Genomic DNA, 23,628 nt, shown 5'->3' on the forward strand with positions numbered 1-23,628 from the left:
TGAAAACAAGATTATAAAAATTACAAAAAAAGTATAAAAAAAAATTAAATGATAAAAAAGAAACATTGTAATGTATGATTAGGTAATGAAGCAGGAAGCTAGAGGATGTCAAGCCATTTAGAAGAGTTTGCTAGCTGAAAGGAGCTTCAGAGCTTGATCGTGAGCTCCTCATATTTATTCTGCTTTCTGATCAGCAGTGAGGAAGAAAGATGCCGTGCCACCTTAAGGCGTACACACATACATTTGAATACAGATGTTTTTGTGCTTGACAGACACTAAAGCTGCATGGAGAAATTAATTCCAAGAAAGCAAAACTGACCTCTGCATCAATGGCATAGTGGACTGCAGCATGAGAGTGTGAGAGCTACCCAGGTGCACCATGGAAATAATAGTGTAGCGGCCTTGGATCTGAACCTGAGAGGGAGATGTTCCACGGATGGTCAAGACCTGTCTGAGGAGGACAGGACTACTTAGAGTAGTTGGCATAAAAGCAGCTCTGCAGTCCCTATGTTCCAGACACAGCACTTTAAGCACATTGGATGTGTCTCCTGGCTGCTAGAGTCCATCTACCTGGGTGTGTGGCCACTAGTGAGCTTCACAGGGCTGGTAGATAGTGGGCATGCTAGTAGCCTCTGAGGCAGAGAGGGGTAGGTAAAGGGATGAAACAGCTGGGAGATGCTCACTGAGTGTTGTGTCTGTGAATGGTGAACCCAGAACTGCTTTTTTACTGCCTTCTTGAGTAGTCCTGACCCTTTAGACATTTGAGCACGTATATATGAGACATTATGTGTTTGCAGTTAGCAGAACATTGGTGTGCATTGGGATATTTTTGCTTACAAAAAGTGTGCCACTCCAAAAAAAAGGTTGGGGGAGCACTGATCTAGACCAAGGAGTGCTATGGGGCACGTTAAACAAAATGTCACCACTCCACTTGGACAACCTGAAGTCACAGCTGTGACACTCTGGTGCTTCTCGCCAACGGAGGACATCACTGCATGAGCTTACCTCCATTCCCAGCAGCTTCAGAGCCTTTGGCTGCAAAACAAAAAAACATAAACAGGAAGTCAGCTTCATTAAAGGGCCAGAAAAAAGGAACCCCATGAAGAAGGAGATCTGAGAATATCAGGAGGTGGAGGAAATTAAAATCAACAAAATACATCTGACAATAAGCTCAACACATTAATGTGCTACAGGCAGAGACTGAAGAACGATTCAAGACAAAATGCATTGCATGATTCAAATACAGTTGAGTCTCGCTTATACAACCTTCGCTTACCCAACATTCTATATTATCCGACGTCCCACCGAAAAAAAAAAACGCATCAATCGGCAACAAGAACTGCAAGTTGTGAGTGTAGTCTATTTTTTTGTTGCTAAGTTCATTTCTTTAGTTAAATTTTTATGTTGTTTTGTTGTAAAACATGATTACAGTGGATTATGTGGCCAGCCCTCTCTGGCGTGTGTGCGTGGTGTCTCTCTCTCGTGCGCGTGTGTGCGTGTGTGCGTGTGCATGTGTGTGCATGCGTCTCTCTTTCTCTCGCGCGTGCATGTGTGTGTGTGTGCGTGCGTGCATCTCTCTTTCTTTTGCGCATGTGCGTGTGTCTCTCTTTCTCTCGCGTGTGTGTGTGTGCATGTGTCTCTCTCGCACTGCACAGGGAATGCACAGGGAGAGACTGAACACGTGTGGAAATCATCAGCGTGCACAAACCGAAAGGGAAACTGGCTTGTTCCTATACCGAGTGTGTGATCGTGAACAAAAAGTTTGTCAAACTTTTTGGTCATAACCTGATTTGTACATTTTCAGAGACGTTCATGAACCAGGCCACTGTATTAGGTTCGTAATGTGTAAAATTATAACATAGTTTAATAGGCTTTCTTTTAACACCTCCCATTAGCCGACATTTTCGCTTATCCGACGTTCTGCCGGCCCGTTTATGTCGGATAAGCGAGACTCTACTGTACTTCAAACCACAAATCTTCCTTAATTTTTGCGTCTGGTGCAAATAAACCTGTCCACCTCAAAGTGCCTTTTCTGTTTAGAATACTTTTCACATTATTTCACAGGGGGTATGACATAGCACAAACCCTGTTGCTTTGCCAGTTGCATAATGAAGTAAAATGCTGCGGGTCAGCAGGAGAATGAGCAGCCTGTATGAAGACCACGGGACTGTCTCAACAAAACACTGATGGAGACCCCGAATAATAAAGGAACAAAACCGATAGCCCATTTGTGTCTGTTTTATCATAATGCTGGCTCACTTTCAAAAATACTAACTGAATTGTATTATTTATTTTGGAAATGTTACTTCGCTTTCTCATGGCCTCTGCTAAATCTGAAGACACATTAGCACATTAGCTGCCTTTACTGTAAATGTTCACGCCAAAGGTGGTAACAACAGTAGTGGATGTTCCACTCAGCATTTAACAGCATCCAGATTTTCATTTCAGTTCATTAGTTGAGTTCACCACCTTTGGGATTAAGTGAACATCTCTGCAATCGACGTCTCCTTGCTTCTCTTTGGTCTAATAGCGGCTTCTAAGATGTCACCAATGATCAAACCACAGTCAAGGTCACTTCGACCATGTATTTCTTGTCCATTTTAATTTTGGATGGAACAACAACTAAATCTCTTCACCATGTTTGTATGCTATACAGTGCCTAGAAAAAGCATTTGTCCACTTGGAAGTTGTTATGGAACATTAACACTAGAATTACCAAAGCTTACGAAAAAACTCGGAAATCCGGCCCACCTTAAATCCGCTCGCACCTCTCCATTCAGCCTCTTTTGTCTTGTACATGTGTCGATAAGCCCAAGGAGCAAGCAGCCTGCTATCCCATCCCCCCCACCACTGCATAAACGTCTCCCAGGTCAAGTCTTGTTTCTCAGGGAGTCAGGTACCTACAGCTGTATAGGCTAAAAAATATATCGTTGTTTGGAACACATGAAGCTAAAGTCACTTCAGTACACATGTACTGTGTCAGCATGCCTGTGTTGATCAAACAGAGGAAGCTCTGCAGTGACTTTGTGCTGCAGGACAATAAGTAAATAAATAAAGGGAAATAAGTAAATAACATTCAAACTAGCTCTTATATAAAAAGTACAGCAAAGGCAGCTTCCACCTCAGCTATAGACTCTTCAGTACATAAGCGACTCTCCATGCTAGTGTTTAGATCTGGACGGTGTATGTGCCCAAAAAAGAAGTCTGACTGCATTCTCGTACCATTGCTCGCGTACTGAAGTGTCAGCAGGCATTTTTTGTGGCATTACACGCGTAATTTGTGAGCATGCCCTTGTCGATCAAACAGAGGAAGCTCTGCAGTCTACTTGTGTCTTTACGCTGTAGGACGATAAGTAAATAAACCAAGCTAAATAACATTCGATCTGGCTTTTATATAGGTAACATATAAATGTTTCCTATGTAAAGACCATCACAAAACATAATCACAAACAGGAGTTTGCATGATACGTTGGCGAGCTCTGTAAGCCGTGCTGTTTCATTGAAGGACAGGTGTGGGGCAGACTGACTGGCAGGATGATGCTGGACCTCATCCTGCATCAAAACTGTGCCATCTTTCGCCTTTACACCTGGTGCAGCTGCGTTGTTCTTATATGTGAGTGGACGTTTCTTTTGGGGAGGGCTTCTGTTCTCTTTCTCCGATCTGAGTTCACCTCTGTTATAGCTCGTCTTTATTTGAAAACAGCCGTGTCAGATCGGGGTGAGTGTGAACGCGACTGAGAGAATAAAACTGAATAAAAAAAAAAACGCTAACCTTTACAAATATCATACATTTGCACCGGCAGACTCAAATCAAATGTATGCTTTTAATGTATAATAGTAACAATAAGAGCAGCTCACTACTCAAAACGTTTATTTTGAGACGCGGGGAGGCTCAGACCCGCCACCTTTTGAATAGGAGTCAGTAGCTCTTACCGCTGTACTACCAAAGCAGTCGTGACAAACGAAGTACACTAACACGATTTCTTTTTCTTCGGTTATAGTCTTGACTAAAAGCACTCTTGTTTTATTATATTTGTACCTTTTGTAAAAAGGCTTATTTGATATTTGGACTTCAGTCTTCGCACATTATACACTTCATGTCAAAATTTTGTCGTTAGTACTAAAACATGAAAAAAATGTGTCTTTTAGATATGTGTTCAACATTTCTGTCATGCTACACTTGCATAGATCTTTGTAGACAAGGAACACACATGAAATGCATGTGTTCCAAACAGCAATATATTTTTTAGCCTATACAGCTCTATGTACCTGACTCCCTGATAAACAAGGCTTCAGTTGGGAGAGGTTTTTGCAGTTTCTGCAGCGCTGGGAGGATGGGATAGCAGGCTGCTTGCTCCTTGGGCTTATCGACACATTTACAAGACAAAAGACGCTGAATGGAGACGTGTGAATGGATTTAAGGTGGGCCGGATTTACAAGTTTTTTCGTAAGCTTTGGTAATTCTAGTGTTAAATCACAATGGATTTAATTTGACTTTTTTGACATCGGTCAACAGAAAAAGACTCCTTAATGTCAAAGTGAAAACAGATCTCTATAAAGTGGTCTAAATTCATTACAAATAAAGCATACAAAATAATTGATCACATAAGTATTCACTCCTTTAATATGGCACACCTAAATCATCATTGGTGTAGCTAAATGGTTTTAAATGTCACATAATTAGTTGATGGCGATTACCTGTCTGCAGTCAAAGGGTTTTAAATGAGTGTAGTATAAATGCACCTTATCTGGAAGGGCCAACCTGTGGTGAGTCAGTATGGTGGCCTAACTTATACAACGAAGACATAATGAACATCTCTACTAACTCTGTGTAAAGGTGATTGGAAAGGACAAGTCAGGGATGAATATAAGAAAATATGCAAGACATTGAATACAGGACAAACCATAAATCTGCTTAGAGCAGGCAGTCCACAAAAGCTGAGTGATCATGCAAGATGGCCACCGAGAGACTTTTGAGAACTCTACAGGAGTTACAGGAGGTGTTGTTGAGTCCAGCAGGTGGCACTTACCCCCAGGCCAGGTCTCTGTGTGGATTCCAATGCCCCAGTGCAAGGATGAGGACAATGTGCTGTCAACATGGTGCCATCCTTCAGATGAGGTGTAAAAGTAGCATGTATCCTGATGTCCTGGCTAAATTGTCCACCATGGTCTAGTTATTCTGGCCCCCTGTCTGTAATTGGATATCTCTCATCACTTCACCGCTTAATAGCTAATATGTGGTGAGTGCACTGGCGCAAATAAATGGCTGCTGTCGCATCACCCAGGTGGATGCTACACATTAGTGGAGGTTGAATTGGTTCTACACGCACTGAAGTGCTTTGAGTAGAGAGAAAAGAACTATATGTGATACTATATTATTATTCTGATTATTATTATTGGTTAAGACTAGAGAGACTGTGCAGACAACAAGAGCTGCTGGGCACTTCATCAGTCACACCTTTATTGGAGAGTGGCAAAGAGAAACTCACTGTTGAAGTGATATGGAGGTATGAACTGACCCACAATCTTCTCATTTTAGGTCCAGTGCCTTAACCACTCCACCACACAGATTGCCTGAACAACTCTAGCATCCTGGCTCCCTGCATAAGATCTACATCTCCCTTATTCCCTGTTGGTTTTCCTCCTAGGAATGTGCAGGTTAAGGTTATTGGTATCTCAATATTATCCAAGTATGCGTTAGTATAAGTGTGCTATATTATGGACTAATGTCTTGCCCATGGTTGGTTCCTACCTTGTGTCCTTTGTTTCTGGGACAGACCCTGGCTCCCTGTGGCCATGAACTGCAGGGATGGATGGATCTTGTAGTAAAGCCAGAAAAGTTAAAACAGTAGGTAAGGAATAGTTCATTTTGCCTTCACTTACCCTCTTTGGTCCAAACAGGTTATTGTAAAGTGTACGGAAGCTCTTCCTGGTATAGTGGCACCGGTAGGCCCCACCCATGAGGTGCTCAAGCACCAGCCCAATATCAATCAGGCTGATGTGATAATCTGGGGGGAGATTTCCCTGGGAAAAAAAATAAAGAGGTGGGTGCAGTTTACAGTAGTTGCTCTGATGTTCCTACACTATAAAAAGCTCCCAGGGTGCTTGGCACAGAATAGTAACAGTGAGGCCCAATGGGTCTGTCTGTATTCCCAGCATTTGTCGCCTTAAACCTCACCGGATTGCATATTCCAGGGAAGAGCTCTGGAGGATGTATGGAGAGACCATGGAAACAGACTATGCAGACCTGATGTATGTTGCTGGAGGTTCTCTGGAACTACTCACCTTTTTAACATCCCTGACTAAAAAATGCAGAGTGTTTGGTGGTCCCAATCTCTGAAAATAAAATAGAAATTTACTGTGACTTTCTAGTATGATTTGAGGGAAACATCGGCACCTTTTAAACCATTTCCTTTACAGCATAGGAAAAGAGACACAGATGTCTGTGGGCACATTCATGTCAAATTCTGGAATTCTGGAGATAAGCAACTTGGGTTAAAGAGTCAGTTGAAAGAAAAAAATGGTTGGGAACTTACGGTGTTGTACAACTCCTCCAGTCTTGGGATTGTAAGAAAACGCTGCATGTTGACACCATTCTCGATGAGAAGTTTAACAAAGTCAACACGATCTAAAACTAAGGCATCCATCATGGCTTGTTCAAGCGAATTGACCTGTGTGAAAAGATCCACGTTAAATTCTTTGACAGGGCAAATCTGCTCTTTCTTGCAGTGAATATTATGCATAGATATTAAGAAGAGGCAACACTAAGCTGAATATGAATGGTTTCAACTGAATGCTGCCACAAGCTGATGTGGACGATGCTTACTGGTCTTTATTGGAATTGGTTCTGTAGCTGTAGTTCTGGCTTACACATCCAGCCAGCCACAAAAATCATTTAACAATAAGCAACACTTCCTGAGATCTGTTGTCTTGTATATATGTGTACTGAACCCATGCAGGGACAACTTACTGTAACTTACTGTACAATGTGAGTTAATAAATAATGTAACGTCTATGTTATGAGTAATAAAGTTGAGAAATAGTGCTTTAACCTACTTGCAGAATAGCAATGTTGCTGTGCATACAAATTTATAAACAGTTTTGTTACATAGATATAATCATGTCTGTGTCCTAACAGCTGTGACAACCTGTATTAACTAACAAACGGGTTAGTAATTAATAAACGGGTTAAACAGTACAAGAACAGTGATTGGAGTAGTTTTAACACCTAAACATATTTTTTTTACACAGATAAACAATGCTGGCATAAGCAATGTAAAATGACATGTGGAGAAGTAAGGACACCCCATGAAATGTTTTTTCTTTGTTAACACATGTGGTGTGAGGGACAGAAATCTGTATTGTTGTTCACATATTGACAACAATACAGAATACATGCGTGTGAATGAGAGGGAGGTCAGAGGAATGGTGAGGATGCAGGGAGTAGAGCTGGCAAAGGTGAATGAGTTTAAATACCTGGGATCAACATTATAGAGTAATGGGCAGTATAGAAGAGAGGTGAAGAAGAGAGTGCAGGCAAGGTGGAGTGGGTGGAGAAGAGTGTCGGGAGTGATTTGTGACAGATGAGTATCATCAAGAGTGAAAGGGAAGTCCTACATGATGGTAGTTAGACCAGCTATGTTATATGGGTTGGAGACGGTGAAACAAACTAAAAAACAGGAGACAGAGCTGGAGGTGGCAGAGTTAAAGATGTTACGATTTGGACTGGGTATGACGAGGATGGACAGGATTAGAAATGAGTACATTAGTGGGTCAGCTCAAGTTGGACAGTTTACAGACAAAGTCAGGGAGGCGAGATTGTGTTGGTTTGAACACGTGCAGGGAAGAGATGCTGGATAAACTGGGAAAAGGATGCAAAGGATGGAGCTGCCAGGTAAAAGGAAAAGAGGAAGGCCTAAGAGGAGGTTTATGGATGTGGTGAGAGAAGACATGCAGATGGTGGGTGTGACAGAGCAAGATGCAGAGGACAGGAAAACAGAGAACAAGATGGTCCACTGTGGCAACCCCTAACGGGAATAGCCGAAAGAAGAAGAAGAAGATGATGTAAGGGACAACCCAGGGTCTTACCCAGCCAGGACACCTTTGAGGTGGAAAGACAGATGGAGACATATTACACAGGGCTTTCTCTCTCCCAGAATGCTAGATGACAGTGAACCCAGGCTCAGAGCCCCACATGGGTGCCTGTGAGGTATGCTGGGTATTGAAGTCTCATGGCACAGCCTTGTTGGATCCCATGGGGGCCACCAGGCGGAGCTGCGGGATTTGGGAGTCCCTACTCCATAGGGCTCAAAACCCCACCGGGAAGTTCTTCGGATCTGAGCTCCTGGATATTATATAAAAGGAGCTGCCTGTCGCACATGGATGAGCCAGAGTCGGGAGGAAGGTGGACAATGCTTGCAAGGAGTGGAGGAGGCAGTGAGAGACAGACCGAGAAAGGAAGACAAAGAATTGTGTGCTATTCAGTATAGTGCTTTACTGTACTTGTGGTTGTGGTAGCGGGAAACGCTTGCTGAGAGGATTTTTCCCAAAATAATCAAGACTACTTGTGCTTTTACCTCATGTCCATGCCTATTTGTGTTGGGTGTTTGGGGAGCTGGAATGCCCTCTGGTGTCCACTATGGACATACCAGGATTTGATCTTCATTTAAACCGTACCTTTAGATAAATGTGGCATAATTGAAAAAAGAAACACAATTTGCAGTAATTTATTCAATGAAAAATTAACCAATATGCCATTGTCGTCTTTAGAAAAAGTAAGTACACCTTTAGCTATAATAGCTGGTATCATCTCCTTTGGCAGAAACAACCTTAAGTCAATGTTTCCTGTAAATGTCTACCAATTTCTGACATCAACTGGGAGAATATTTTTCTGACTCTTCCATGCTTGAGGGATGTCTGGCCATTCCTAGGTGGATTTTCTGATATATCTCAGGTCATTGTCATGTTACAAGGTCCAGTTTTGGTTGAGCTTCCAGCTTTTTTCAGGTGGTCTCACATTATCCTCAAGCATCCTCTGGGAAATTGAAGAATTCACAGTAGATTCTTTGATGGTGAGCTGAGCTGGCCAGACCTGGATGCAAAAAAGCAGCCCCAAACCATTCTGGTGCTGTGGCTAAATAGTTATCTTTACCTCATCTCTTTAGAGTACATAATTCTACAAGACCGGGTCTTTGTCTAGGTGTTCAGAAGAAAACCTTAGTCTTGTTCTGATGTTTTTTTTCTGGACAGCAAAGATTTCCTCCTGGCATTCTTCCCATGTACAGAAGATCTAATTGTTGCAGCCTCATTCTAATGGTAGAGTCATTCCCTTTGACATCAACAGTGGCAAGAGCTACCTGTAGGTCCCTTGATGAAATTCTGCGGTTCTTAGAGTCTTTTTCCAGCATCTTGTATTCTTCTATGGGGCTGAACCTGCTAGACAGCTTGGTGTGTACAAGTTGTCAGATGTCTGAAATCTTCTCCACTTGTAGATGATCTTCCAGATAGTGGAATGGTTGATTTCCAATTGTGTCTTTTTAAACACCTTCCCAGACTCATAGTCATTTATAACCTTCTTTCTAAAGGAATCGACAGGTCTTTCTACAACCAAGAGCAACTCAAAATAAATGTTTGAGGTGTAAATAAGACGGGCTCCTCCAAGATGCCCTCTAATGATGTTCTAATCATTTGCACCTAATATGGTGTCCCTAAGGTAGTGATAAATGGAGGGGAAGACTTACTTTTTGCTGTGTTTATTTAGATTATAGAATGGACTACAACATGTAAATGTGGTCTAATATTTGTTATATTACTCTTATCTGTATATACTGTTAAAATGAAGGTCAAATCTTCATATATCTACATACCATGTTTCCCCGAAAATAAGACGGGGTCTTATATTGATTTTTGCTCCAAAAGATGCAATAGGGCTTAATTTCAGGGGATGTCTTACATTTATTCATGTACAACAATATACATTTATCCAAATACAGTCATGTCATCTTCTTCTGGAATATTGTCATAACTCTCCACATTCAAACCCTGAATTCCTGCCTGAATTTTTTGCTGAGTTTTCCAGCCGCTTTGCGGATCCTACGAGATTGGTGTGCGCGCTTCGATGTTTGATGAATGGTTCGATGAGGTGAAGCAAAATGCTGACATACAAATGTATTAATGTTGCCTTCATATTCAAGCGTCACATATTCCCCAAAGTAACGACACGATACATTTTAAAAGTCTCACATGCCATCTTCTGTGCCATCTTTTTTTTTTGTACCTTCAATACCATCAGAATGTACGGAATGAAAATGTCTATTTTGTGATTAAAGTGGAGAAGAGCCAAGCAAAATGAAACCTTTTATTGGCTAACTAAACAGATTACAATATGCAAGCTTTCGAGGCATCTCAGGCCCCTTCTTCAGGGAAGATTAAAGTGGAAATTTCGGCTTTAAACTCGAAATATCCACTTTAACATTGTAATTTACTTTATCATTAAAGTAGACCGTCGTAAACGTCAAACGTTAAAACCAACCCAGTTGTTAATCACTATGAGCTTCTGGGGTGCTTCCTCCTGACCTGACAGCAGCGGCAAGCAGCAACAGATCGCTACACAGAACACATTACATTTATGATATTCCAGCTCTCTGCACATTTAGGATTCTTAGATTTATACTTGATATCACTTTCATGATGAAATGCATTAAATCGTTAACTTTGTTTAAATAATGAATACTGTTAATAGCTGCACATATGGGGTGGCACGGTGGCAGAGCGATAACGCTACTGTCTCACAGGGAATCATGTCCCTTGTGATCCCTGCCTGGAGTTTGCATGTTTTTCCTGGTGGATTTCCACAGTGGGCTCAGTTTTCCATCCAAAGACATGAAGGTTAGGTGAGGCTACAATGACGTTAGTGTATGTGTGTGCTTGTGTTTACCTTGCGATGAGCTGATGCCCCGTCCAGGGATTTTATTTCTGCCTCGTGTCCAATGCTGCTGGAATTGGTGCATCCCCGAGTTAATGGATGTAATCATTAACCATCCTTTTCAAAGATGTTGTGGCAAGGTGTCCTTGGAATTTAATGGATGCTTCAGGCACACGCGTCACATCGCCTTAGGCGCCTTACTTTTCAGCTGACGATCTTGACTAGGGCTTATTTTTGGGGTAGGGCTTATATTACAGAACAGCCTGAAAATCATGCTAGGGCTAATTTTTGGGGTAGGTCTTATTTTCAGGGAAACATGGTATGATAAAAAAAGAAAAAACATTTAATTGAGTGTACTTCAATTTTTTACATGACTGTAATTACAGATCGATAAGCTCATTAAGAATACCCTAGATCAGTGATGGCGAACCATTTAGAAACCAAGTGCCCAAACTGCAATCCAGAACCCACTTATTTATCGCAAAGTGCCAACATGGCAATTTAACCTGAATACCACCTAAAACTGAACACCAGCATAACCAAGGAGCTGGTGGTGGATTTTAGGAGGCCCAGGCCCCTCATGGACCCCGTGATCATCAGAGGTGAGTGTGTGCAGAGGGTACAGACCTATAAATACCTGGGAGTGGAGCTGGATGGTAAATTGGACTGGACTGCCAATACTGATGCTCTGTCTGTCTATCTACTGAGCTTTTAGTTTAGAAAAGCAACTCATACATTAACATCTTTTGTCTTAAAAGAAAAACATAATAACAGAGCTTTCAATGATACAAACAACTTTTTGTTGAAAGGTAAAAGTTTGCATTCGGTATGCTTTTGAACAATTAATGTGCTTTTTGCTGTTGTATGCATGCTGATAATTTGTCTAACCTTGGCTCATACTTTGTAAGTTTGAGAGCAACACATGCAGCACTCAGGTCATCTGTTAGTCTGTTTCTGGTGTCAGATTTGATTTAATTCAAAGCTGAAAACAGCTGCGCACAAGCATAAGATGTTCCAAAAAAAGTAAGGAAAGCAATCTCAAGTGCCTTCATTGACTTAAGATTATTTGGCAGAGAATTCCACACTTTAAGGATTTCATTTTCATAACTAACTGTGCTGTGCTGTCCTTTGTCATCCCTTCGATCCTCTCAAGTGTTTCACGCAGGTCTTCCCTATTAAGCTCCGCCCCCAAAGCTTCCATTATATATTATGGGGTCGTGGATCAGGTGTGGCGATTAGCAACTCCCGGCAATAATTACAGATGCGGACGACTCCTCACCTGTGCGCTTAGCGAGGACTGCCCGCATCACAAAGCTCCCGAAACCGCTCCGCCACTCTACCACAACCCCTTTAAGCGCGAGTGCGCAATTATCTGTTAAAACTGGCCTTTTCAATTTTGAGCTGTGGACCCGCTATACCACATCCCCTCCAACCCTACCACGGGAATCACAGACTCAAAAGGCTGCAGTCTGTGCCGCACCCTCAAGCAGCATGTGTGCCGCCCGCCTTACCCCAGGCAGGAGAGGAAGGAAGCGCTCCCATTGGGCTGCTGGGCAGAGGGGCGGGTGATGTGAGAAATGTCCTCCGGCGTGCGTGAAGAGGGGGAGCGGTGAGGGGAGCAGCCCGGCCCCGCATTCCTCTGGCTATAGTAACGAACTCTGTGCTCGGGCGACGGCGCGCGTGCCCACTGAGAGGGCTCTGAGTGCCCCCTTTGGCACGCGTGCCATAGGTTCGCCACCATTGCCCTAGATAATAGCTCCATTGGGGTATTCATGAGCAGGCAGAAAGTTTTCAAATTTACTGACAACTTTAGTTATTAACATTGAATTAAAACATACAGTTGTGCTAATATCAAGCCAGATTTCCTATAGAAACGGCTACTTAGCAGTGACATTTCTGGAAGGATGAGCTTGTGGTTTTTCTTCATCACCCAGTGAGCCCTTCTGCATTAGAATGATGATATATACTAGCTTACAAAATTGTGTTGTGTGATTAGAAGTGTAGTATGGACAGCCTTGTGGTCCATTCCACAGGTCTCTGTTAAGAGCCACTGCTTTAGTTTGTGTACCTCGGCTTGACTTACACATGTTGTCCTCCAAATGCTGATTTCCTGAGATCTAATGCTTAAATACCTAACTGCCAGCTTTTCTTAGGTGCATGTGTCAGAAGGGGAGAATCACATAAAATGTTGTCTTTGTAATTGGAGAAAACATTATGTTCTATGTATGGAGGTAAACAGAGATACTGCTCATGTCCAGACTGAAATGAATGCAAAATCAAAGAAAACCAAAAAGAACAGAGTGAAAATGAAATTAAAGACCCAAAGAGGGTCCAATATATTCTTGTCTTGCAAACCATAAATGAAAGGATGAAATGAAGTGTGGAATAAGAATGGTGATTTTACCCAGTTCAGCAGCTCCAATTTTCGCGGGTCGGTTTCTTCATCTGGTTCATCTTTGCCTCTTCCTCCCTTCTTTTTGCCTTTTCCTTTTCCACGGGTGGCCCGAACGCTAACTGCTGGACTCTTCTCTTTCTCCTGAGTTGGTGTGTCTGTAGTCACAAGTGTACTGAGGGGCTGCAGAATAAAATGTGAACATAAATATTCAGGAGATACTCACTTGTGTCTACTTGTGTGTGTTCAGGTTATTTCAACTGTCCCTGTAATGTTTCCGCTTTTCTATGTTGTGTTCTCGTCTGATACTTAAGCTCAAGACCATATTGCATTGATACCCAGTCCAATATGCCAGGCCTGTCTAATAAATCCTACTCTTATTAGCTGACACATATTCATTCTACAGATATTCACAGCTATAAGGCTTCTGTTCAACACAGTGTTGGACCATCTTTTTTGGAGCTCTGAAGCATGAATTGATAGAGGGGCCCCTTTGCAATCAGCAATGAGGTCTGGGTAAGCACAATTATTTTCTTCAGTGGGGTTGTTCCATGACAAATCACCACAATTTTTTTAAAAATGTAGCCACTATATGTACAGGTTTTAAAAACCCCTTCTCATACAGTAGACGCCCAAAATCTTTAAGCAACATGGAGATAAGCTTTTGGGGTCCACTCTGGAATTAGGGGCCCTGAAGCTTAAACTTCATGAGTTTCACAGTAGATCAACCCCTATTTCAACCCCTCTATTTGGCCTTTTTTTCCTTAGACTTAACATCATGGCATAATGTTATGTGTTATTTACACAATCCCACGTTCTTTTCTATTTTCAGTAAGCAACCTTACCTCAGATCTCAAAGCAAGCAACACACTGGATTTCCTTTGCTTGTCAGAGCAGCTCCTCATACATGCTCTAACTTAATGCTTTTTGTGCCCAAGATCTCCGAATTTCAAGTTATTTATGAAGTTTACTCTGTTATTATCTATTTCATTTGTATTTCCCCTGTAATCAGGTCCTTGATTATCTGTATATTGATAATTACTTTTTCCAAACATGATACCAAACATCATAAAAAGTTGTTTTATCTACTGTGTCAAGTCCATCTTGCTCAGTGGCTTAGTAACATGTCACTGTGTACCAAATATAGAAAACAAACTAAGAATCTTGGCTAAATACTGTATATGTGGTGGAAAATACATAGCGGGGTGGCACGGTGGCGCAGTGGTAGCGCTGCTGCCTAACAGTAAGGAACCCCGGGTTCGCTTCCCAGGTCCTCCCTGCGTGGAGTTTGCATGTTCTCCCTGTGTCTGCGTGGGTTTCCTCCCACAGTCCAAAGACATGCTGGTTAGGCGTATTCGAGATCCTAAAGTGTCCCTAGTGTGTGGGTGTATGTGCCCTGTGGTGGGCTGGCGCCCTGCCCAGGGTTTGTTTCCTGCCTTGCTCCCTGTGATGGCTGGGATTAGCTCCAGCAGATCCCCAGGACCCTATAGTTAGGATATTGCAGGTTGGATAATGGATGGATGGATGGACAATACATAGCACAACCAGACATGAACAATTATTATCTGAATGTAGGCACTACAAATGGTAGTAGCAGCAGCTTTTGTCAAATGTAAACTAATTATTGCCAGGGACAAGGGCTGTTTAGAGAATAAGGTTCAGGAATACTTGAGGTCAGTTTGTAATTCTTCCAGAACCTAAAAATATTTGAAAACATTATCCTGAATATCTGAATGGATAAACAACATTACTACTGCACAGAAAATGAGAATGAAAGAAGTTGCAAACATCCATCCCAACTGGTAAATATAACTTTATAACTTGAAGGACTCGGAATAGTTTGTCATTGAACGACATGACACTTTAACTTCAACCTTTGAGCAAGTCAAGTACTTCAGACTCACCGGCCAGTGATGTCCATACACAAAGATCTGACTGCGTGCAATGTCCACTCTGTTCCAGGCCAGTGCCAGGCTCAGCTGATCAGGCGCGGAAGCATTAGTACCTGAAACGTCAAAAAACGGAAAAGCTTACATAAAGAAGATCAGTAACGCAAAATATTCTTCATTGTTTTTGAAATGTTTATTCAAGTGAGGAAATTTTATTCCATCTGCTCTTTTGTTTAAGTAGTGGCAGTTAATTGATCCAATTTCATCTTCACTATCTGCATATATAGGTTTGTTTTTCATTAGGTATTTCACACTAAAAATATCGATTTCTTATGTGTCCAGAATGCATTTCCACCCTGTACGTTCCAGAGCACCATGCTGAGTTTACGAGAACACAGATCGTAATGTTCCTCCTTCACAAGAAGTGTGTAGGATTAGAATGGTGCACTACCTATCATGTCATCCGCCCTTTAGAATAGCGTCATCAAACTGTATAATGTTTTATCTTACTAAGTGAAATTCTAATGTTGATCTTTAAAATAAAACCAAACATCTGTCCCTTTGGCTCTGTCCCAACAAACTTACTGCATTTGCAGCACAGTAATGCGTTTGGCAGGACATGCAGGAGGGTCTAATGAACACATTTATTTTCCTAAGAGTTTTTAATGTCCTGTTTTACAGACTAAGAGAAGAATAGTCAGAGTTGTTCAGTATGGTTGTTACATAGTAATTATCAAAAACCTTCTAACGTATTACTTGGACAAATCCATAATCTGAACCATGAAATGAAGTGCAAATCAAATGTAGTGATTCCTTCCATTAGGCTGTCTTTTTCTTTGTTGCTTGCTCACAAAAAGGTTTCCTTTTGCTTGGTAAATGCTTTGTTGTGTGCACTGCCATCTTTTATAGCATAGCTGCACTAACATCACATGCGTCACAACATACAGTAATACAGTATTTGTCTCATCATCTGACACCACATTGCATCCTCCAACACAAAAGGATGACGTCATTGGTTTAAATCCATAAAAAATACCGGCAGTGATTGGAAAGCACAGAAACAAAGTGGTGACGTGATGTTGACTCTGGATGTAGGATTAAAGAATTAAAAGAACAAGGAATAAAAATGAATAGCATATCAGCCAAAAATGAAAATATATAAAAAAGAATGCATTCTTGACATGACCATTTTTAACATCATCATTAGATCTCTAGTGACAGGCAAGTTTTACCGAACATTAAAAATTGTCCATCACCAGACCTTAATTGAAGAAATCAGATATACAATCAAATATACTTGATAAATATAGATCACCTTCAACTACACCTGCTTTTTATAAACTGCCTCATAAAAGACAAATTGCAAGTTTAGTCTTACAATTAACACTGAATCCTAGTGATTTCTCAGTTTTTTTTATTTTTAATAAATTTGCAAAAACCTCAAGTAAACCTTTTTCACATTGTCATTATGGGGTGCTGTGTGTAGAATTCTGAGGAAAAAAATGAATTTAATCCATTTTGGAATAAGACTGTAACATAACAAAATGTGGAAAAAGTGATGCGCTGTGAATACTTTCCAGATGCACTGTATATATATATTGTCACACGCCTTGTAGAGACGCAGATGGATTGACGCATCTGGGAACACATTCGCCGGCAGGGAATGGCGGGGTACTAACTTTCTCCCTCTGCTTCCTCATAGGAAAAAGGAACTTCCTCCTCCATAAGCCGGGTTTTGACCGCAGCACGGTACTTCCGCCCTTCCTCCGCCATCTTGTCCTGACGTCATCGATCCCATCCTCCCTCACGGTCCTTCCCAGCATTCCTCCACTTCCGGTTCCTCCCTAATAAAATGGTCGCCGGCGTCGCGCTTATGAACATTTTTGTTTATAATTTTGACCCTGTTTTGTTTACTGTTTATTGTGGATCCTGCACAATATACGGGCCGGATAACCCCAAACCTTTGTGCTGCCTCCTCCTCAGTTTGTTACAGTGGCGTAGCTGGCAGGATTATAAATCCCCAGAGATGACCGAGGGACAGGACCTCAACACCGTGCTGCAGAACATGAATGCCCAACTCCAGGCCCTGCAGCAAGCGCAAGCCACCACCACCCGGGAGTTGGAGGCTACGAAGGCCAGGCTGGCTGAGGGGAGGGGATTTATAATCCTGCCGACTACGCCACTGTAACAAACTGAGGAGGAGACAGCACAAAGGTTTGGGGTTATCCGGCCCCGTATATTGTGCAGGATCCACAATAAACAGTAAACAAAACAGGGTCAAAATTATAAACAAAAATGTTCATAAGCGCGATGCCGTATCATGGCATCGGCGGCCATTTTATTAGGGAGGAACCGGAAGTGGAGGAATGCTGGGAAGGACCGTGAGGGAGGATGGGATCGATGATGTCAGGACAAGATGGCGGAGGAAGGGCGGAAGTACCGTACTGCGGTCAAAACCCGGCTTATGGAGGAGGAAGGTCCTTTTTCCTATGAGGAAAAAGAGGGAGAAAGTTAGTACCCGCCATTCCCTGCCGCAATGTGTTCCCAGATGCGCTCAATCCATCCACGGTCTCCTACTGGCGTGCGTGACAATATATATATATATATATATATATATATATATATATATATATATATATATATATATATATTGTCACGCGCGTGCGTGTGGGAGGCAGCTAAAGGGTCTAAATGAGTGTAATTCCACGCCAGACCAGGGGGTGGCGGAGTGCACTGACCTTTTTTCTCACTTTTCTGCAGACCATTCACCGCCTGGCCCTAGTGACGTCACTTCCGGTGGAGAACCCATGACCGAAGAGACTTCCTGTTCCAGCCTCCGTCCGGGTCTGAACCTATGGAAAAGGATCCTTCGACTTCCGCCCTTGATGACTTCACTTCCTTTTCTGGCCTTTAAAGCCGCCATATTTGACTAGCCTTGCCAGTTCTGTTTTGGACTCTGTTTTGATCACGTCAGTGCTAGCAATTTAACCATTATTAGCCAAGAAATATTATATGGGTGGCTGCCCCAAACCTTTTTATGACTCTTGTGCCTGCTTTTTGTGACAATATATATATATATATATATATATATATGTGTGTGTGTGTGTGTGTAGGTAGGTATGCAAATATTTTAAGGTTATCAACTTCACTGTTACCAAAGCATGTGAAGGGCCTCATCTGAAATATTCTGTGCATTCTGGTCTTCACTGTACATAAAGACGTAAAGGTTCTAGAGATACATTTTCTAGGACTGTGGGGAATGAGGCACAAAGTAAGACCAAAGTCATTGGATCTTTTAGTTAAAGCAGTTAAGGATTAAGAGGTGACAACATGAAAATATTTCAGATTATGAAGGGAAATGATATGGTATGAAATTAGTTCATAATCAAGAATACAGGACATGGACAAAAGTAGTTAAGGGCAAATTTGGCACAAATTTCAGAAGATATTTCCTTCCCCACAAAACAGTAAATAAATGGAAAAAGTTACCAGGCAGGGTTTAAAATAGCAGTACTCTGGGGACAATGAAACCTTGACGTCAACAGTGTATTGAATAGAGATTGGTCATCTAAATTGGGCTGAATGGCCTGTTCTTGTCAGACTTTTTTATGTTAGGTCAGTGGAAAGCGCTATATAACAAAGACCTGAACTGACCTGACATGAACTGAGCTAAATACTGATACTGCAACATTTCTCTTCTTTCAGCACCTTGGATCTGTTACTGGATCATTTGTTCATTTTTGTCATGAGCACATATAAAGCAGCTGTTAGTCGCATAGGAAACTTAAGTAAATGACCTCAGTTCATTTATAACCCTGTAGAAAAAAGCTGTGCTTATTTTTTATTGGTATATTTAAAACAAGTTTGACTTTTTTCAATGTTTCAGGATGGGGGCAATACTGAATACTCTTATTGGTCAAAGAGCTTGTAATATGGCTCTGTAAAATGTATTCATATGATATTGAACTTATGTACATGCAGGTCACATTTTATATTTCTAATTAGTATTAATAAATGCTTATCACAGTAGCTGTAAGGTGGTGCAGGTGGCTGAAGCAGTCCCACTAAAACAGATTAGGATTGAATTCCAGACCAGCCACTGCCCATGTGGAACTTGCACATTTTCCTCCATGTCTGTTTTCTTCAGTTTTTTTTCCACTTCTTAAACATATGTGGGTTAGGGGGCCACTAGACTAACTTGCTGTGAGTGAATGTGGAAGTGACTGTAGTCTATTATAGACTGACTCAGAGTTTATGATTAGACAGGTTTGAAAATGGATGGATGGATGGATAGTACAGGAACTTTAACATCAAGAAGCTGGTATAATGATTCTGTTAGGGGCAGAAATGCTTTATTATATACAAGTACTAGGGGGCTCTGCCCCCTGCTTGCTTCGCTTGCCCACCCCTGGGTTTGGTTTACTAGATATATTGAGAGATATAAAGAGATTGTTATTTTCATGGGAATTGTTACATATGCATTATTTTCACTTTTACTTTAAAACTTTTGTAAAAACAATATTTGGAATGAACTTTTCTTCAAGATCGCATTGAATTTTGATTCTGTGTTTGGACTTACATCGTGACAACGTAATGTATATCTGCCTGTGAGTGAATATCGTTTCTTTCTCTCTAATAAATAAAACGACTTTCTCAAATGTTTGTCCATGCTCTTTCTTCTTCGCTTTGCCAATGACGTGTCATCTAAAATATATAAAATTATTGTCCTGATAAAATTTATAAGAGCTGAGTGCGCAGGAAGTGTGTCTGACAAAAGCATTCACACAACTGGGGTTAGATGACCGTGGTCTTGTTTGAAAATAGTTGTAAGTAGGGTGTGACTTGAAAGAATCTCATACCTCAACAACGTTTTTGGAATCTTTTAATTCTCGCTGGCAACACAAATTAGACAATCTACAAGTCTCCGACTTAAAGTTTAAATCTGAACAATATATTTGATCTCTTTTCGCTGTTCCATTATTTTACCGAGTAATAATTTTGTTTGCACTAATGCGATCTTTCCTATCCTTTTTTTGAGACTTTTGAATTTTCGTACTTCCCTGATCTCTAACCTGCTGTACATGTGTACCGCGCCCACATTTTTAATTATTTACGATATTCTACTTTGTCATCTATTCTTTGTTCTTTATTTCTGGCCTGGGCATGGTTAAATCTCTTTCTCTCGGGACGTATAATGCTGCTCGCATTGTGAAGGGCGGACTGACTTCACGCTAAGGAGATGTGGTCAGATCAGCTGCTGTCTTGCTGCTGCTGCTAGCGAGCTGCTTGTTCTGCTTGTCGCACTGCGCGTTGATCATATAAAAGCCTTACAGCAGTTGTCCTTTTGTCTCACTGCCTTGTCTCACGTGACGTCAAAGTGTCTTCTGAGAAGATCACATCTTGTCTCCCTCGTCTCCCTCCCAAGATTTTTTTTTGTAATAGAGAGATAAGCCAGTATTTACAAATGTGCATAATAAAAACACATTCATGGCAGCAGACTACATAACAACATAACTTCATAACAATGCAACAAATGTATTAATTAGCTCTTGTTGCAAGTGATGAAGTGTAAAATAAATGACTGTCAAATTCATTGGGTGTAGAAGCATCACACATGGAAGGATGATATGTTATACAAACTGTGCTCATCAGTCTGTTCTGCTCTGTTTCAGAGAGACAAAAGAATCACAAACACTTACTCAATACCTTTTAGCAGAGCTGTCAGAATGGCCATCTCAATATCCTGCTGACCTTCTGAACCCATGCGAAACACTGTGATCTAAAGTTGGGAGAAGAAACACTTCATTCTTGGATTTCAGCTAAAAAGAAAAGATCACACAGGTCTGGCAGTCTTTACTGTATAAAATTAATTTTGCAGTGCACGCAAACTACTGTACAATATAGCCTTATCTCAGACATTGATTATTTTGATATATCTTTCCAAAGTTTATCATTAAGTGGTTCTTAAAGTCGTGGATTTTTGCTGGGACAAGCATTTAAAAAAAATCTTTGGACTATTAGCACTAAAGCACACTGCAGAATCCAGAAATGCATTTTATAATACATCACTGGACTACGAGAACATTGAGAGGTGAAACCTGTCAATGTCACTCTAGGAGTCAACGTCAAGGCTTTGAAATTTTAAGAATCAGAGCATGCTCTGCAACAACAGCTAGGTTCAGAGGTGGCCACATAGCATAACAGAAGTATGAACACGCTGGGTGGACCTCAGCACCATCAACTGGTGTGCCATCCCTGTCCCTGTGGCTGACTCTACTGGTGCAGGCACCTTTACTCACAAGCTCCTTCTTTTTCATGCACTCCATTAGCATGATTAAAAGCTGGTGTGACTGGCTGCGACTGTAATTGAATGTTTTTTGAATGGTCACAAGAAGCTGATCCCTGAGACTGTCACTGATGACTCTGTAAATAACAAAAGAAAAGCAAGATGTCAGATTGCGTCAGAAATCCTCCCTGAAACTGCACACTAATTGTGAATTCTGCATGCCTCACCCTGACTCCTCTGAGTACTTGTGAGCAAAAGAAACGATGTCCGATGCCCGGCCGCTTCCATCACAGATGACCACAGGCACTGGAGGATCTTCCCGCAGGCTTTCCAACACCACTGATATGACATTAGGGCCACCTTCAACAATGAGGCATACAACTGGAACTCCTTGCCCAAGCCCTGAAAGTGACAAGGTAAGTCCACTTGAACTTTTGTGACTATCTAAGTGAAGAAGCCATAGTGCCAGTCTTTCTGTTGTGTTGATTGTGCTTGTAGCATGTGAGAACAAAAAGTGTAATATAGACGAGCAGCCTGAAGGACAACACATGCACGCTCTACATAAAGAAATCAACAGCCATACCTCATGACTCTACATAAGAACTCATAAATCTAAATGGTAAATCTTTCATATTTAGTGGGTTAAGGGAATGTCGGTGGACTCTGCCAAGGTTACCAAAATGGTAACTGCATAGAAAAGCCAAAATTAGAAAAGCAGGGAGAGGACTGACAAACAACCATTTACCAGCTCAGTCAGACTTCCTGCCCACCTGCAGCAGTAACACAGCAGGAAAGATGGTGCCATCACTCTGCTCTGAACCTGCAGGTTGGTGAGGACATGGCAATCTATATGTCACCCACTTTCCAACCACAAGGGGACAATGTGCATAGATCTTGCAATCTACAGGTATTGAACACAAATTCAGCAGTACACTCCAGTTCCAATAAAAGATACAGCCTTTTATGCATTTCACAAAAACAGCTCTTCCAGAAAAGCCTTTATTATATCACACATACAAACTCATTGGGGGCAACACATGAATCGGGGCAGGAATATAAGGCAGCAGTCATTCAAATTATGATTAATTATGAAAGGATTACCAAATACATAAACAAGTAATGAAGTTGTGTTGTATTGTAGCTTTACATCAGCATACAATGCTCAGCTGCCTCTCAGCTTGCTTACTTGTGTTGATCTTCTGCAAGGAAATGTGCTTCTCCAGCTGTCGACGCAGCTTCACTTCAGCACCATACTTGCCAAGTGTGCCGTTGTCAGCCAGGATGAAATGAGAGTGACTGCTGTTGAGTACACACAGCTTACTCAGAGGATTGGACATTGTCTGGTATGCTCTAGTCACCTGGGGTGAAACAGATAACGACTATGAGTGATCTGTATGGAAAGAGCTGGCATTCAGAGCAGTGGCCTTTGTCTCTCTATACTTAGGAGCTGTGCGGAGAGACTTGGTGGATATAATAATTAATAACTGCTTAATTTATATAGCGCCTTATCATATAATTACATGTACCTCAAATCCACAGATTAATCAACAAAAACAAAAAAGATATAGCATAATTGCTTGGATATTACCATTAATTAATATTATGATAATTTCTAATAAATGTAAGTATACTAAATAGAAAATCAATCTGGGCATTGTTAAACAAAATGTAAACACTAAAGTGCAAAACAAACCTCTACTCTTATCAGAAACAGATTTGTATCTTCTAATTAAAAACCTTATACATAAAGATGGCAAGAGAACAACAAGATCTAATTTACATATATATATAAAAACAAATATGTATACAGTATATATCTACATTTGACTTAGGCATGTGTATATGGCAACACATTAAGTAGAAACAGTCTGATACTATTAAATTCAGTGAAAAGATACAAAATCAAATTAAACAGCGGCCTTGGTTGATTTAGCACGTAGATGAAGTTCTTGATTCCTGAATGTGATTGTTTGACCAGCTGACATTGAGTTGACATTCATTGAGCTAATCAGTCCCTGCTGTCCACAAACAACAAATTTGAATTTTTTTTTTTAAATGATAGAAAAATCTACCACACCTCACAAATAGTAACTGGTACCTAATTCCCATCTGAGAAATGACTGCTTTCCCAAAACCC

At 41.2% G+C, this 23,628-nt stretch overlaps 1 protein-coding gene across 1 annotated transcript in view; it reads right to left on the reverse strand.

Moving 5' to 3' along the window:
* The window catches only part of trpm1a (transient receptor potential cation channel, subfamily M, member 1a), a 131,636-nt gene that overhangs the window by 46,665 nt on the left and 61,343 nt on the right, over positions 1 to 23,628 (reverse strand). Inside the window, exons 6-15 of the mRNA XM_039771371.1 lie at positions 22,678 to 22,849; positions 21,719 to 21,893; positions 21,505 to 21,628; positions 20,912 to 20,984; positions 15,221 to 15,321; positions 13,329 to 13,499; positions 6,537 to 6,671; positions 6,286 to 6,336; positions 5,884 to 6,024; positions 1,006 to 1,035 (exon numbers count right to left, since the gene is read on the reverse strand). Of these exons, the coding sequence (XP_039627305.1) occupies positions 1,006 to 1,035; positions 5,884 to 6,024; positions 6,286 to 6,336; positions 6,537 to 6,671; positions 13,329 to 13,499; positions 15,221 to 15,321; positions 20,912 to 20,984; positions 21,505 to 21,628; positions 21,719 to 21,893; positions 22,678 to 22,849 (1,173 nt within the window). The remainder of the gene's footprint in view (positions 1 to 1,005; positions 1,036 to 5,883; positions 6,025 to 6,285; positions 6,337 to 6,536; positions 6,672 to 13,328; positions 13,500 to 15,220; positions 15,322 to 20,911; positions 20,985 to 21,504; positions 21,629 to 21,718; positions 21,894 to 22,677; positions 22,850 to 23,628) is intronic.

This window comes from Polypterus senegalus, chromosome 12, assembly GCF_016835505.1.
Source record: "Polypterus senegalus isolate Bchr_013 chromosome 12, ASM1683550v1, whole genome shotgun sequence".
NCBI lineage: Eukaryota > Metazoa > Chordata > Cladistia > Polypteriformes > Polypteridae > Polypterus > Polypterus senegalus.